The 17,249-nt window shown below is 44.1% G+C and overlaps 1 protein-coding gene and 1 long non-coding RNA gene across 2 annotated transcripts; one reads left to right on the plus strand and one right to left on the minus strand.

Annotated features, from left to right (window-relative positions):
- Positions 1-4,358: 4,358 nt before the first annotated feature.
- On the plus strand, positions 4,359-4,995 carry LOC127932422 (uncharacterized). Its single transcript, XR_008145228.1, has 3 exons — positions 4,359-4,554; positions 4,683-4,771; positions 4,846-4,995. It is a non-coding gene; the product is annotated as an uncharacterized LOC127932422 (long non-coding RNA).
- arhgap19 (Rho GTPase activating protein 19) lies at positions 4,805-16,989 on the minus strand. Its single transcript, XM_052528043.1, has 12 exons — positions 16,875-16,989; positions 14,489-14,775; positions 14,164-14,244; positions 12,206-12,415; positions 11,782-12,008; positions 9,019-9,105; positions 8,439-8,504; positions 6,568-6,771; positions 6,301-6,416; positions 5,832-5,945; positions 5,620-5,718; positions 4,805-5,414 (listed from the first exon to the last, which is right to left on the minus strand). The coding sequence occupies exons 1-11, from the start codon at positions 16,916-16,918 to the stop codon at positions 5,703-5,705; spliced, it is 1,452 nt and encodes a 483-aa protein (XP_052384003.1). The 5' UTR covers positions 16,919-16,989; the 3' UTR covers positions 4,805-5,414; positions 5,620-5,702.
- Positions 16,990-17,249: the final 260 nt, after the last annotated feature.

Raw genomic sequence — 17,249 nt, forward strand, 5'->3', positions numbered from 1 at the left:
TCGCTCGGCAGAGTTAACGGTGAATCGAAGAGACAGGTTGGAATTAAGAAAAAGCGCTCAATTTCTACAATGAACAATTACGAAAATGGCAATATCAATGGCACCGCGCGCCTGCGGTAGTCAAATACGCGCGGGGCGTCTGCGGAAAATCATCAGGACTATGAATATCACAGCCAATGTTTACATTATAGACCGTTATGAGATAATTACATACATAAGGAGGTGGTTCCCTGGAATATGAATTGCTTCTGATATTAACCTACCCCAAACAAGAACAGGATAGGCCTATACTACAAAATATCAAGAATATAGGCTCAATCTGCTATAAATTACTCCTTCAATTGCATGTGCGTTCTAAACAGACAAGGCAATGGACACCTGACTTCCGTGACAGCTGGGCAGGTGAAATCATACTTCATATTCTTTCAAAAACGGCCTATTTAAGAGTAGACTGCATTTAAAGTGCATACATAACACACTCAATAAGTATGTAGTGGTCTATAGCAGGGTTTCCCAAACTCGGTCCTGGGTCCCCCCCTGGGTACACGTTTCGGTCTATGCCTTAGCACCACACAGCTTCCTTCGTCAATGACTCGGGATGCCACCTAGTGGACGTTTAAGAAAGGTGCAGCAGTGTATGTAACATTATGTTCTGCAGTGAGACTTTCCACATGTAGAAAAACAGTTTTAATCCATAGCACCAGTAGTAAATCAATGCATCTATTTGACAGGGTAATAAAAACAAACATCTTATTTTACACAACAAAAACACAACAGGTGTAGGCAGGTAGGCTAAAATGTCCTTACATTAAAAGGCACTGACTGGTAACAGGTTTATATGAACAGAGGAAGATGCATGGTAGGAAATCTAGGCAGCAATGTGAGATTACAGTATACTATGTTTATTTTAGTAGACATTAATGTAACTCCATGCCTGCGTCTCAAATTGCACCCTATGTAGTGCACTACTTCTGACCAGGGCACAGAGCTCTGCTCCAAAGTAGTGCACTATATAGGGAAGAGGGTCCTGGTCCAAAGTAGTGCGCTGTACAGGGAATAGGGCCCTGTTCTAAAGTAGTGCACTATATAGGGAAGAGGGCCCTGGTCTAAAGTAGTGCGCTGTACAGGGAATAGGGCCCTGTTCTAAAGTAGTGCACTATATAGGGAATAGGGTTCCATTTGGGACACAGACAACAGGGCAGAATGAAAATGAACAAAAATAAACAAGTAGTACTGTACAGTTGATGTGTCAACATTTAAGACCATGGTCAACATTGGCTGACAAAACCAAAGGCTTTCAGCATACACACGTTAACACAAAAATAATAAGGGAGATTAAAAGATAATGCCCACATGTTGTATCATGTAATCTAGAACTGACTCACATCATAAAGATGATCGCAAAATAGCAAGACTCAGTGTGTATCAACCACTAATGGCCAGATGACCTTTCAGCTTTTCAAAATGACACGTAAAAATGTGTTGGGCCTTGATTGTCTGAAAACCTCCAGGTAACAGAGAGAAAAGCGGGGACAAACTAACATGTAAAATAGGTCGGGCTACTTGACCAGCACAGATAAAATAACAAGAGTAAAAAAAACTCATCCATCTTGATAACCTCAGCACCAGCTTCTAGTGTCTTTCATTTCATGTGTAGAAAAACACACCCATCTCTTTAAAACTTACCACAAACCCATTCTCACACATTCCCCATTAACACGTCCTCTAAAAAAAAAAACAGTCCCATTAAAACCAACGTCATGTCATGTTCATTAGGGTACACTACAAAATCTTTTCAAAACATTCTGCAACGGAAAGTGAAAATAAGGGTTCCTTATTGGACAAAGTCCAGGTCGTCCCTCCCAGTTTGAATCCGTCCTGTTCTATTTGGTGCCTAATGAACATGACCCAGAACAAAATGTCCCAATCCACGCTCAATAAAGAAGACTTGTATCAGACTGGGCAACACTGAAGGTACTGTAAGAGAATCCTCTATCGACACCGTCACTACAAATGTCCCTCTCCAACAAAGCAAAAACCATCTCAGACTTCCAGAAAATCTTTCAACAACGTTAGCGTCCCAACCAATATCCACCCAAATCCCATTCCAGTTAAAATAAATACAATTATAATCACATCATTGTACTATCAAACCTCAAAAGGCCAAACCAGGCAGGTGAAATATGACATTGTACACATTGAGGAGTTCAATCAGTTAATATACAAATCTCAGACAATAAAAAGAAAGTCGTCCCAAAATGAAGCCCTACCTACATCTCTCCCAAACACGAATACCATTACAGAAAGGTTGGTTTGTTCAGCTCGTATTTGTTCATCATCATCCAATATGTATCGACCTGTATTTGTATGATATAGATTCAAGAAAACCCAGAGCCAGTGTTTCTCCAACACCACCACATGCACTACTATAAAGTGTAGTGCACTACTTTTGGCCAATAGTCCACTATATAGGGAACGGGGGCGTCATTTGAGCTAACAGACAGTATCAGTAAACCCACTGGCCTTTAGACACCATAAGAGCTGTGGGGTATTCCAGAAAGCAGGGTTAATACATCAGACAGCTAACTTTGATTAACAGCCTTTGCCTCATTTCTCTTGATTTCCTGGTTGATTAAAATCATCTACATTTGTATAATAGTCGTTTCTGTTGTTGTTGCTGTTGAGTCATTTCAAACCATTTCAAGCATTTTGGGTCAGTTTGCTGGCTAACTCATTGATCAAACTTTTTGGAACAGGCCCCAGACGAATGTGACTGGTGCTAATCAGCATTTTGTAGGAGGATATAATCATCCCATCAGTGTGCTGTGTGTAGGGCAACCATTTGGGACTTAAAATATTAGTACAATTAGAACCACATTTTCAGATGAGTAGTACAAACACCAGATTCAGAAAACACAAACAAGATACTTACATATAGTACAATATAGGCTCAGCTAGCTAGCGGTCATGTAGGCTCAGCTAGCGGTCAACAGTAAAAGTATTCATGTAGGCTCAGCTAGCGGTCAACGGTAAAAGTATTCATGTAGGCTCAGCTAGTGGTCAACTGTAAAAGTATCTATGTAGGCTCAGCTAGCGGTCAACTGTAAAAGTATTCATGTAGGCTCAGCTAGCGGTCAACTGTAAAAGTATCTATGTAGGCTCAGCTAGCGGTCAACTGTAAAAGTATCTATGTAGGCTCAGCTAGCGGTCAACTGTAAAAGTATCTATGTAGGCTCAGCTAGCGGTCAACTGTAAAAGTATCTATGTAGGCTCAGCTAGCGGTCAACTGTAAAAGTATCTATGTAGGCTCAGCTAGTGGTCAACTGTAAAAGTATCTATGTAGGCTCACTAGCTCAGCTAGTAGTCAACTGTAAAAGTATCTATGTAGGCTCAGCTAGTGGTCAACTGTAAAAGTATCTATGTAGGCTCAGCTAGTGGTCAACTGTAAAAGTATCTATGTAGGCTCAGCTAGTAACTGTAAAAGTATCTATGGTAGGCTCAGCTAGTGGTCAACTGTAAAAGTATCTATGTAGGCTCAGCTAGCGGTCAACTGTAAAAGTATCTATGTAGGCTCAGCTAGCGGTCAACTGTAAAAGTATCTATGTAGGCTCAGCTGGCGATCAACTGTAAAAGTATCTATGTAGGCTCAGCTAGTGGTCAACTGTAAAAGTATCTATGTAGGCTCAGCTAGTGGTCAACTGTAAAAGTATCTATGTAGGCTCAGTTAGTGGGCAACTGTAAAAGTATCTATGTAGTTAGTGGGCAACTGTAAAATGTATCTATGTAGGCTCAGCTAGTGGTCAACTGTAAAAGTATCTATGTAGGCTCAGCTAGTGGTCAACTGTAAAAGTATCTATGTAGGCTCAGCTAGTGGTCAACTGTAAAAGTATCTATGTAGGCTCAGCTAGTGGTCAACTGTAAAAGTATCTATGTAGGCTCAGCTAGTGGTCAACTGTAAAAGTATCTATGTAGGGTCTGTAAAAGTATCTAGCTAGTGGTCAACTGTAAAAGTATCTAAGGCTCAGTAGTGGTCAACTGTAAAAGTATCTATGTAGGCTCAGCTAGTGGGCAACTGTAAAAGTATCTATGTAGGCTCAGCTAGTGGTCAAAAGTATCTATGTAAAAGTATCTATGTAGGCTCAGCTAGTGGTCAACTGTAAAAGTATCTATGTAGGCTCAGTTAGTGGGCAACTGTAAAAGTATCTATGTAGGCTCAGCTAGTGGTCAACTGTAAAAGTATCTATGTAGGCTCAGCTAGTGGTCAACTGTAAAAGTATCTATGTAGGCTCAGCTAGTGGTCAACTGTAAAAGTATCTATGTAGGCTCAGCTAGTGGTCAACTGTAAAAGTATCTATGTAGGCTCAGCTAGTGGTCAACTGTAAAAGTATCTATGTAGGCTCAGCTAGCGGTCAACTGTAAAAGTATCTATGTAGGCTCAGTTAGTGGGCAACTGTAAAAGTATCTATGTAGGCTCAGCTAGTGGTCAACTGTAAAAGTATCTATGTAGGCTCAGCTAGTGGTCAACTGTAAAAGTATCTATGTAGGCTCAGCTATGTAAAAGGCTCAGCTAGTCAACTGGTCAACTGTAAAAAAGTATCTATGTAGGCTCAGCTAGGTCAACTGTAAAAGGTAGGCTCAGTTAACTGTAACAACTGTAAAAGTATCTATGTAGGCTCAGCTAGTGGTCAACTGTAAAAGTATCTATGTAGGCTCAGTTAGTGGACAACTGTAAAAGTATCTATGTAGGCTCAGCTAGTGGGCAACTGTAAAAGTATCTATGTAGGCTCAGCTAGCGATCAACTGTAAAAGTATCTATGTAGGCTCAGCTAGTGGTCAACTGTGAAGGTATCTATGTAGGCTCAGCTAGTGGTCAACTGTAACAGTATCCATGTAGGCTCAGTTAGTGGACAACTGTAAAAGTGTCTAACAAAACTGTTTCAAGTTATGAGTGGCACTCAGACCCCAAACAGACCAAAGAAAGCTCCCTCCTGTCCCTGCCTCCACACTTAACAGAGTTGGTCTTGTACTTTCCTGGGTTACGTCCCAAATCTCTCCCCCTGAAGTGTGCACTCATTCACTACTCCCCACACAATGTAAAAGTCTTGGATTGTGTAGGCATGGGCTAGAAGGAGTTTCCATATGGGTATTCCAGTCATTTCCTTTCAAACACATTGAGGGAAGTGAACAAGTGCACACTTCAGGAGAAAGAAGAGATTATTGGGATGCAACCCATGTCTGGCTGGGGACTAATGTTGTATTCGTCACAGATTTAGAAATGTACAATATATTTTACTTGATGAAAGAAGAAAAAAATGACAAAAAAAAAACCCAAGTCCAGTGTTGCTAGTACCAATCCTCTACATGGACGTTTCTAGGGAGGGAGACCAACACATTCTGGAGATGGATGGAGAGTCCTGGAGGGAGACGGAGGATCAAGAAAAAAAAGAGAAAGAATATGAATGAGACAAAATAGACAAAGTTCACAAGATGTGGCTGTATTGTAATGTTGAATGATGACATTGAAGTGTATCAGGAAAGACATACAACATACGCAAAACACATGTAAATGTCTATAGAAAAAGTGGGAATTGCCATGTTATCAATCCAAAAGCATCATACCTTTGATAGTTTGAGTCCCCTCTCTCTATTGAGGGCCATGCTGTCAGAGGCCTTGACCCCGACTGGAGTACTATTATTCACTGTCACCGGACTGTTCCCCTGGAGACGCGCACACACACACACACACACACATGAACATCTAGAAAAAAACAAGGAATCTGTGGACAAGGGAGTGTGTTTGTGTGGTCTCCTTGTCTGTCAATGTCGCTCACCGACTGCAGGACGACGTTCTCCTTTCCCAGCCGTCCCATCGCCGCAGCAACCATCTCCGGGGAGATCTGTCTACCCCGCCTCTCCAACGCCTGTTGGTCCCCCTTATGTCTCCTCTGTTTTCATTGGTTCATTTGATCAGGAGGGTAGGATAGTTGACAGAACAGTTATTTAACCTTCACTTTACCAGGATTTATTTTTTTGTGATAATGTCATAGATAACTTTTTAATCTATAGAACGTAGAAATGCCCGTTTTCACTGGTGGTGCTTGGCATAATGAATAGGAGGTTGAAAAGGGGAGGAATTGTCCTTAAAGATCCTCATATACAATAGACAGAACAGTTATGATGTAGCAGATGGTGACTACAACATACTAAGTTGGATACAAAGTAACACATTTACAAAATACATCAAAGTATGTTGATTGGATATTACACTTGTAAGTGAAGTACACATAAACACAATGACACCTTGATGAATCCACCGAAGGAGCGGGAGCGGGGGTGTTTCTTGCTCTGGGCCGGGGGGGGCTGATAGTTGTTGATGGGTGTCCCTGGGGCCAGGCCGGGGTGGTCTGTTTAGCAAGCTGCAGGAGGAGGAGAAAGAGATGTAGGATGAAGAGACAGGATACTGGGATTTAGACAGTCATTCTAATCTACATGAAATGTGAAATCTGCCTCGTATGGAATATGGAGACGAGGACAGAGAATATTAAGAAGCAGTCCTGCAGTGAGTACCTGTCGTAGGAGTTTCTTCTTCTTGGCAGAGTTGGGCATGTTGTCATGGACGTGTCTGAACAGCTCCTTCAGGGACTCCTCTGTGTGGTGCTGCTGGCCCTGGGACGACGAGGAGGGGGACAGGTACTGAGACGGGTCAGCACAACACCTCTTCCAGGGAACAGGGGCAGGGAAACCAGTCACAGATAACAGGTCCATATCATCCTGAGGGAGGGGGGTGAGAAAGGAGCTATTAGTTTCCATCACAACATGAGTCTATGGATACATACCAAACGCCACCATATTCCCTATATAAAGTAGTACAAACTGCAGCTAGACAAGTCCTTAACCCCAGCTAGACAAGTCCTTAACCCCAGCTAGATAAGTCCAAACCCCAGCTAGACAAGTCCAAACCGCAGCTAGACGAGTCCAAACCGCAGCTAGACGAGTCCAAACCCCAGCTAGACGAGTCCAAACCCCAGCTAGACGAGTCCAAACCCCAGCTAGACGAGTCCAAACCCCAGCTAGACGAGTCCAAACCCCAGCTAGACGAGTCCAAACCCCAGCTAGACGAGTCCAAACCCCAGCTAGACGAGTCCAAACCCCAGCTAGACGAGTCCAAACCCCAGCTAGACGAGTCCAAACCCCAGCTAGACGAGTCCAAACCCCAGCTAGACGAGTCCAAACCCCAGCTAGACGAGTCCAAACCCCAGCTAGACGAGTCCTTAACCCCAGCTAGACGAGTCCTTAACCCCAGCTAGACGAGTCCAAACCCCAGCTAGACGAGTCCAAACCCCAGCTAGACAAGTCCAAACCCCAGCTAGACAAGTCCAAACCCCAGCTAGACAAGTCCAAACCCCAGCTAGACAAGTCCAAACCCCAGCTAGACAAGTCCAAACCCCAGCTAGACAAGTCCAAACCGCAGCTAGACAAGTCCAAACCGCAGCTAGACAAGTCCAAACCGCAGCTAGACAAGTCCAAACCGCAGCTAGACATGTCCAAACCCCAGCTAGACATGTCCAAACCCCAGCTAGACATGTCCAAACCCCAGCTAGACGAGTCCAAACCGCAGCTAGACGAGTCCAAACCGTAGCTAGACGAGTCCAAACCCCAGCTAGACGAGTCCAAACCCCAGCTAGACGAGTCCAAACCCCAGCTAGACGAGTCCAAACCGCAGCTAGACAAGTCCTTAACCCCAGCTAGACAAGTCCATAACCCCAGCTAGACATGTCCAAACCCCAGCTAGACAAGTCCAAACCGCAACTAGACAAGTCCAAACCGCAGCTAGACAAGTCCAAACCGCAGCTAGACAAGTCCAAACCGCAGCTAGACAAGTCCAAACCCCAGCTAGACAAGTCCAAACCGCAGCTAGACAAGTCCAAACCCCAGCTAGACAAGTCCAAACCCCAGCTAGACAAGTCCAAACCGCAGCTAGACAAGTCCAAACCGCAGCTAGACAAGTCCAAACCGCAGCTAGACAAGTCCAAACCGCAGCTAGACAAGTCCAAACCCCAGCTAGACAAGTCCAAACCCCAGCTAGACATTTCTAGCACCTAGACACTTATAATAGGCCCTGGTAGATCTGAAAGGTGTAAACAAGTTGGGCAAAAGCTCCACCTAGCCTTCTGGTAAACTGGGATGCTTACACCTATACAGGGCCTGTATTCATAAAGCATCTCAGAGGAGTGCTGATCTAGGATCAGTTTGGCCTTGCAGATTATAATGAATGGAAAGGGGGAGGATCTGAACCTCGATCAGCACTCCTGCTTTGAGACTCTTCATGAATACTTGCCTTGTTTGATCTAATATGGTCCTTTGTTTGAGAGAAGAGCAAAATCCTTTAATGGTATAGATGATGTAAACCCAGCAGGTGAAAGAGTCCTACTACTAACCTTGGTCTGCAGGGTCTTAGATCCTGTGAAGTGCATTCTGGCATGCTCCCTCATGTACATAGGAGCCTGAGTGGAGACACACACACTAAGTATCCATCACAACACACTAAACATAATGATTCTGTTTCTCCTCTGTGCTTGACACAAATCATTACTTTATTGTAGCCCATGTTCCCCAGACCTTATAAAATAACACTGACAACTGGGCCGGTTTCCCAGACACAGTTGAAGCCAATAGAATGAGTTATTCTCAATGGAGTGTTTTAGCCCAGTGTGGCATAGTACAAAGCAGGATTAATGAGTTACCCAGCGAACTTTGAAAAGCAACCAGAAATAACTACAGACTTTCTAGTTTTAAAAAAAGAAAGAAAAGCTAAACTTAGATATGCGTTTTTGTTTGTCAAATCAATTAGACCATGTTCATTTCAAGATTATCTTTCAAAAAAATAAAAAGTTAACAGAATATTTAGGCAAATTAGCTGGCTAACTATTTGATCCTGCTTTATAGAAAGTCCCCCTCTGGACTAGGCTTATTCTGGGTTGGGAAACTGGCCAAGAGTGTGAAGTTAGTCTCTCTGACCCTGAATAGTTTCTGGGAGTGTTTGATGAGGAAGGCCATGCCGTTGTTAAGCTTCTTCAGATTCTCCTGGAGGTCACTGGCCACCATCTGGATGAAACACACACAAATTACTGTAGAAGAATGAAAATCAATCAGTCAGAGGGCAGCCTAGTGGTTAGAGGGGGGAGGCAGCCTAGTGGTTAGAGGGGGAGGCAGCCTGGTGGTTAGAGGGGGAGGCAGCCTGGTGGTTAGAGGGGGGAGGCAGCCTGGTGGTTAGAACGTTGGACCAGTAACTGAAAAGTCCCTTGTTGAAATCCCAGAGTCGACAATGTGAAAAATGTGTTGATGTGCCTTGAGTAAAGCACTTAGCCCTAATTGCTCCAGGGTGGCCGTTGATAATGGCAGACCCTGGTCGTGACCCCACTCTCCGAGGGTCTCGGGGGGTATGCAAAAAAATACATAATTCTAATGTAACACTACATGTGTGAAATAAGACACATATAACCACCCACCTAATTATTTCTATTCACATCTAAATTGAATGCATTTGTATTTTATCACATTCCTGATCCTACAATTCATAACACAGTGCATTGTGATGATAGACTGTTACCCGAACAGAACACTGAGCACAGAACACATTTCTGGGCCAGTGTGTATGTCTGAGGTTCTACTAGGCAAGCCAAGTGAATCAATCGTCATGACTACAGGACAGTATAGCCTTAACAGTGTACAGTACTTACATACGGTGCATTCGGAAAGTATTCAGACCCCTTGACCTTTTCAACAAAATAAAATACACGACAGCCTTATTAAAAATAAATACAGAAATAAATTAATGCCTAAGAAAAAAACAAGCTTTTAGAAATCTTGGGAAATGTGTAAATAAACCCCTCCTAGAAATATCACATTTACATAAGTATTCTTGGCACGGCTGTATTTGGGAATTTAGTATAATAGAACAGTTTAATAGTTTAGAATAGTTTAATAGAACTATTAAGCCCGTCTGGTGTTCAACCTTCCCAAGTTCTCTCACGTCACCCCGCTCCTCCGCTCTCTCCACTGGCTTCCAGTTGAAGCTCGCATCCGCTACAAGACCATGGTGCTTGCCTACGGAGCTGTGAGGGGAACGGCACCTCAGTACCTCCAGGCTCTGATCAGGCCCTACACCCAAACAAGGGCACTGCGTTCATCCACCTCTGGCCTGCTCGCCTCCATACCACTGAGGAAGTACAGTTCCCGCTCAGCCCAGTCAAAACTGTTCGCTGCTCTGGCCCCCCAATGGTGGAACAAACTCCCTCACGACGCCAGGACAGCGGAGTCAATCACCACCTTCCGGAGACACCTGAAACCCCACCTCTTTAAGGAATACCTAGGATAGGATAAGTAATCCTTCTCACCTCCCCCTTTAAGATTTAGATGCACTATTGTAAAGTGACTGTTCCACTGGATGTCATAAGGTGAATGCACCAATTTGTAAGTCGCTCTGGATAAGAGCGTCTGCTAAATGACTTAAATGTAAATGTAATGAATTTTCTCCCAGTCTTCATGCAAATCCTCTCAAGCTCTGTAAGGTTGGATGGGGAGCATCACTAAACAGCTATTTTCAGTTCTCTCCAGTGATGTTTGATCGGGTTCAAGCCTGGGCCACTCAAGGACATTCAGAGACTTGTCCCAAAGCCACTCCTGCTTTGTCGTGGCTGTGTGCTTAGGGTCATTGTCCTGTTGGAAGGTGAACCTTTGCCCCAGTCTGAGGTCCTGAGTGCTCTGGAGCAGGTTTTCATCAAGGATCTCTCTGTACTTTGCTCTGTTCATCTTTCCCTCGATCCCGACTAGTCTCCCAGTCCCTGCCACTGAAAAACATCCCCACAACATGATGCTGCCACCACCATTCATCGTAGGGATGGTGCCAGGTTTCCTCCAGACATGACACTTGGCATTCAGGTCAAATAGTTTAATCTTGGTTTCATCAGACCAGAGAATCTTGTTTCTCATGGTCTGAGTCTTTAGGTGCCTTTTGGAAAACTGCAAGCGAGAGATGGTTGTCCTTCTGGAAGGTCATCCCATCTCCACAGAAGAACTCTGGAGCTCTGTCAGAGTGACCATTGGGTTCTTGGTCACTTCCCTGACCAATAACCCCCCCCCCCCCTGACTGCTCAGTTTGGTCATGAGTCTTGGTGTTTCCAAAATTATTCCATTTAAGAATGATGAAGACTACTGTGTTTTTGTTGGAACCTGGTACCCTGCCCAGCTCTGTGCCTCTCAGAGCTCTACAGACAATTCCTTTAACCTCATGGCTTGTTTTTTGCTCTGACATGCACAGTCAACTGTGGGACCTTATATAGACAGGTGTGTGCCTTTCCAAATCATGTCCAATCGATTGAATTTACCACAGGTGGACTCCAATCAAGTTGTAGAAACATCTCAAGGATGATCAATGGAAACAGGATGCACCTGAGCTCAATTTCAACTCTCATAGCAAAGGGTCTGAATACTTAGGTATTATGCACTACACAGCTGATTGAAATAAGGAAGTCATGGTCAAGCTGTGATGATCTAAATCAGCTGTGCAGTGCTAGGACAACAAGCCTCAGGACAGAGTTTGGGAAACTCTGATCCACATGATAAATGATCATGGGCACAGTCCAGCTTCAGACCTGTGCTTCTGCCTCGGCATTGCTTTCTCTGAGGTTTTATGCTGGGTATCTGTAAGGCACTTTGTGTCAACTGCCGATATAAAGACGGGCTTTATAAAACACATTTGATTTGAGTTACAGTACATACATCTCTGGGCCACACGACGTGGGGGGCAAACATGAGGGCGAGGTTGAAGGCGGACATTTTGTTCTTGTCCTGCTGCTTGGCGGTGTGGTAGAGCAGGTCCAGGATCAGTTTGAGGAGGCTGCGGTTGGCCTGGGGCAGCAGCAGGAAGAGGAGCTGTAAGGCCTCAATCTGACGCTCCTTATCAGGTACTGACGTCTTGTTGCCTTTTTCATCAAACAGAGTCATGTCTGGGGGAATAGCGGGAGAGAGAAGAGGGGAAGATGGGACAGAGACAGAACACAAGACACTTCAGTATGGGTCTCATGGGGTACAGGTGAACATCAATGCCACTTATTTTTGAGCGCCAGGGTGATTTTTTTGTGGGTTTTTGAAAACTAAAAAATGCTACAGGAGAGAGAGTGAGGAGGGCCTCAGACAGGGGTACCTGCTATTTTGAGGTGAGCATGGAAGTGTTGGTGCGTGAGGAGGGGTTCAGGTAGCTCTCCCAGGAAGGTCTTGAGGAGGGTGGCCACGTCGTTGGGGTGGAAGCCCCCTGCCTCCAGGTCGATGTCTGCGCCACTGTTCAGCTGCTCCTTCAGGGCCTGCTGCCGCACACTGTTACCTGGCACCCTGAACAGACCCTCTACCTGCAGGTCTGATCATCAATCAATCAAACAGTCAATAAACCACCTAGCACCCTGAACAGACCCTCTACCTGCAGGTCTGATCAGCAATCAATCAAACAGTCAATAAACCACCTAGCACCCTGAACAGACCCTCTACCTGCAGGTCTGATCAGCAATCAATCAAACAATCAATAAACCACCTAGCACCCTGAACAGACCCTCTACCTGCAGGTCTGATCAGCAATCAATCAAACAATCAATAAACCACCTAGCACCCTGAACAGACCCTCTACCTGCAGGTCTGATCAGCAATCAATCAAACAATCAATAAACCACCTAGCACCCTGAACAGACCCTCTACCTGCAGGTCTGATCATCAATCAATCAAACAGTCAATAAACCACCTAGCACCCTGAACAGACCCTCTACCTGCAGGTCTGATCAGCAATCAATCAAACAATCAATAAACCACCTAGCACCCTGAACAGACCCTCTACCTGCAGGTCTGATCAGCAATCAATCAAACAGTCAATAAACCACCTAGCACCCTGAACAGACCCTCTACCTGCAGGTCTGATCAGCAATCAATCAAACAATCAATAAACCACCTAGCACCCTGAACAGACCCTCTACCTGCAGGTCTGATCATCAATCAATCAAACAGTCAATAAACCACCTAGCACCCTGAACAGACCCTCTACCTGCAGGTCTGATCAGCAATCAATCAAACAATCAATAAACCACCTAGCACCCTGAACAGACCCTCTACCTGCAGGTCTGATCATCAATCAATCAAACAGTCAATAAACCACCTAGCACCCTGAACAGGCCCTTAACATGTAAGTCTGATCAATCAATGAATCAATCAATAAATCAAATATGTAGTGAATCAATCAGCAGTGTTTCTCCAATAGTCATTTAGCAGCGGCGGGTCACCGCTGATACTTAATTCCCGGCACTCAAAAATATGATTTTATTATATATATTTTTAATGGAAATTATTTTAGGGTTGGTAAAATGTTTTCAGTGCAAACTTAAACCAGATATAAAGTATGTACACTGAAATAAAATATAAAGACAACATGAAACCATTTCAAAGATTTTTACTGAGTTACAGTTCATATAAGGAAACGAGTCAAAAATGAATTCATCAGGCCCTGATCTATGGATTTCACATGAATGAGAATAGATATGTATCGGTTGGTCACAGATATCTTAAAAAATGTACGGGTGTAAAATCAGAAAACCAGTCAGTATCTGGTGTGACCACCATTTGCCTCATGCAGCGCAACACATCTCCTTTGCATAGAGTTTATAAGGCTGAAAAATATATAAAAAATAAGATTTATCTGTTATTTTACCAGGTAAGTCGACTGAGAACACGTTCTCATTTACAGCAACGACCTGGGGAATAGTTACAGGGGAGAGGAGGGGGATGAATGAGCCAATCGTAAACTGGGGATTATTAGGTGACCGTGATGGTTCGAGGGCCAGATTGGGAATTTAGCCAGGACACCAAGGTTAACACCCCTACTCTTACGATAAGTGCCATGGGATCTTTAATGACCTCAGAGAGAGCCAGTACACCCGTTTAACGTCACATCCGAAAGACGACACCCTACACAGGGTAGTGTCCCCAATCACTGCCCTGGGGCATTGGGATCTTTTTTAGACCAGAGGAAAGAGTGCCTCCTACTGTAATGCCAGGACAAAGAAGAGAGAATTACATTCAGGAATCATGCCTCAGATGGGAACTGTAACAACATGATCAACTCACTCTTGCTGAGGTATTCGATGAGCTGGTAAATCTGGGCGATGCCTCCCTCTGTCAGAGGAGTCCCAAACACCACTTCCTTATCTGTGAAGATGACAACGGCCAAAGGACGAGAATCTGATTGCTGTACATTTATATTATTATTCAACATTATTGCCACCCAGGGCCACGTTCAGTCGCCAAACGTTGCAGATCAAAATTCCATGAGTAAAGCCATCGTGATACCTTCTTCTACATTTCAGTCATGCATGTTTGTTCTACACTACATCCTGCTAAACACACCCCAGGTGAAGACACTCTTGGTTGATCTTCATGGCAGTTCTCTCACCTTTACGTTTGAGGAAGTTGAAGGAGCGGAAGAATCCCCCTCCGGCCCCTGTGGGTGTCTTGGGCCCTCCCTCGTCCCCTAACAGCAGAGAGAACTCAGCACCGGGAAGGTCGATGAGGCGGCTGATGTTGCTAAGCACCAGCTCTTGAAACACCTCAGGTCTCTCGTGACGTAGCTTCTCCACAAAGAAGTCTGGGTTGAAGATGACGGGCGGGCGGCCACCAACCCCACCGCCTCCCCAAGTTCCCCCTGCATCCTGGCTGATCACCACGTTACACACCGTACCCCTGATGGAACACACACAGATGTTGAAGATCAAATCTTTAAACAACCACTTTATCTTTACACTGACTCTCTCACACACACCAACTCTCGCTCTCCCTCTTACACACGTATGATGATGGTGTGGTGGTTGGCTAGCCCAATAATGGACTAAAGGAGACTAACGTTACTATAGTCCAAGGACCTTACATGTTTTGTTGAGAGGCGAATTGGCTCTGGCAGCCGAAACAGCAAAATACTCCATCTAAATGTGAATTGGTTCTCAATTGCGGTACAGTTCTAGAAACATAAAGCCCTCTACTTTCATATCACATCAACATCATTTCACTTACTGTAGACTGTTTTAACAGTTGCAGCCAAAAGTATTTTCCTCTGTCCTCCACTCATTACCTGTATTAATGGCACCTGTTTGAACTTGTTATCAGTATAAAAGACACCTGTCCACAACCTCAAACAGTCACACTCCAAACTCCACTATGGCCAAGACCAAAGAGCTGTCAAAGGACACCAGAAACAAAATTGTAGACCTGCACCAGGATAGGAAGACTGAACCTGCAATAGGTAAGCAGCTTGGTTTGAAGAAATCAACAGTGGGAGAAATTATTAGGAAATGGAAGACATACAAGACCACTGATAATCTCCCTCGATCTGGGGCTCCACGCAAGACCTCAACCCGTGGGGTCAACATGATCACAAGAACGGTGAGCAAAAATCCCAGAACCACACTGGGGGACCTAGTGAATGACCTGCAGAGAGCTGGGACCAAAGTAACAAAGCCTACCATCAGCAAGGGCATTGAAGATGAAACGTGGCTGGGTCTTTCAGCATGACAATGATCCCAAACTCACTGCCCGGGCAACGAAGGAGTGGCTTCATAAGAAGCATTTCAAGGTCCTGGAGTGGCCTAGCCAGTCTCCAGATCTCAACCCCATAGAAAATCTTTGGAGGGAGTTGAAAGTCCGTGTTGCCCAGCAACAGCCCCAAAACATCACTGCTCCAGAGGAGATCTGCATGGAGGAATGGGCCAAAATACCAGCAACAGTGTGTGAAAACCTTGTGAAGACTTACAGAAAACATTTGACCTCTGTCATTGCCAACAAAGGGTATATAACAAAGTATTGAGATAAACTTTTGTTATTGACCAAATACTTATTTTCCACCATAATTTGCAAATTAATTAAAAATCCTACAATGTGATTTTCTGGATTTTTTTTCTCATTTTGTCTGTCATAGTTGAAGTGTACCTATGATGAAAATTACAGGCCTCTCATCTTTTTAAGTGGGAGAACTTGCACAATTGGTGGCTGACTAAATACTTTTTTGCCCCACTGTATAATCTTGTGTGAACCGTGACCCTATAAAAAGGTGTAGTAATGGACTTTTTGTTTTTTGAAAATGAAAGCTACGTTCATTATGTTTCTCCTCCGGCCAGAGAATGCCATCGTTCATAGGCGCTAAATGTAGTTAGCGTCGATGAATGGGTTAGTGGTTGGACAGACAGGAGAAAACCAACTTTTATGCATGCTAGAGTTTTACTTTGGGTCCAGGTCTGAAGATCAATGAGCTGAAGACACCCTTTTCACACAAGTACACACTCACTGGCAATTCAGAGCAGCTTGACTTGGCATAATGGTGGAGAGTTGTTTTTGCATGGGCTGGTGCCTCAGGTGAGTGGAGATTTCACTTCAGGACCAATGGTCTAAAATCAACAAACCCCGCTCACCGGACCATCCAAAACGAAGTCGACCAATGACAGCTCACTGCAGTGGTCTCTATATTTGCGACTACTAGCTAGCTAACTATGGAGTGTTGCTGTAATTCAGCGACAGCGCAGAAATAAATGCCCTGCACCGTATTGTTGTTCAGAGTAGCTGTGTGATGCACAGAAATGGTATTTTGCCACAACACGTCACTTGATTGTCAGAGCTACAGTAGCTAAATAACGTTAGCTAGCTCAATTAGCTTTCACTGTCACTGAAAAACAACATGCATGTCAGACAAACTAGCAAGCCAAATTCAAATGCCAGTATCACGACAACTCCACAGTCTATTTACGTGCGTGCATTGTTTATTCTGTATACATAATGTTTAAATGTTATTTTACCTTCTGTTTTGTGTATTTTTATTAGAATCTTTATCCGCTGCCATCTTCCGTTTGAATCCGCCACTGGTATCCCTGACTCCGCCCACTCCCTCTCTGATTGGTCGGTTATAAAATACGGGCGGGGTGAGCAGTAAAGATTTGCATGTTTGGTTCTCTGATTGGATTGTTTGAATTCACTTTAGTGTCAATCAAGGAAAAACAATAACATTGAGTGCGGTTACATCCACACAGTAACGCGATTATTGTGGATAATTTGATTCATATAACAATTCCATTAAAATCGTTTACATGCTTTGTACGAAGAACGATCTCCCAAATAATGGACACATCTGAAATCGAATAAATACAGAAAATCGCTAATCAAAATAAAAGTTA

This window comes from Oncorhynchus keta, chromosome 10 (assembly GCF_023373465.1).
Source record: "Oncorhynchus keta strain PuntledgeMale-10-30-2019 chromosome 10, Oket_V2, whole genome shotgun sequence".
NCBI classification, from domain to species: Eukaryota; Metazoa; Chordata; class Actinopteri; order Salmoniformes; family Salmonidae; genus Oncorhynchus; species Oncorhynchus keta.

Bases quoted from the DNA above. Each gene is read 5' to 3' on its own strand.
- arhgap19 (XM_052528043.1), bottom strand. From the start codon at position 16,918: ATGGCAGCGGATAAAGATTCTAATAAAAATACACAAAACAGAAG. The intron at 14,245-14,488 runs GTGAGAGAACTG...TCATCTTCACAG, and splicing joins CAACTTCCTCAAACGTAAAG to ATAAGGAAGTGGTGTTTGGG. The intron at 6,772-8,438 runs GTTAGTAGTAGG...CCCCTCCCTCAG, and splicing joins CTAAGACCCTGCAGACCAAG to GATGATATGGACCTGTTATC.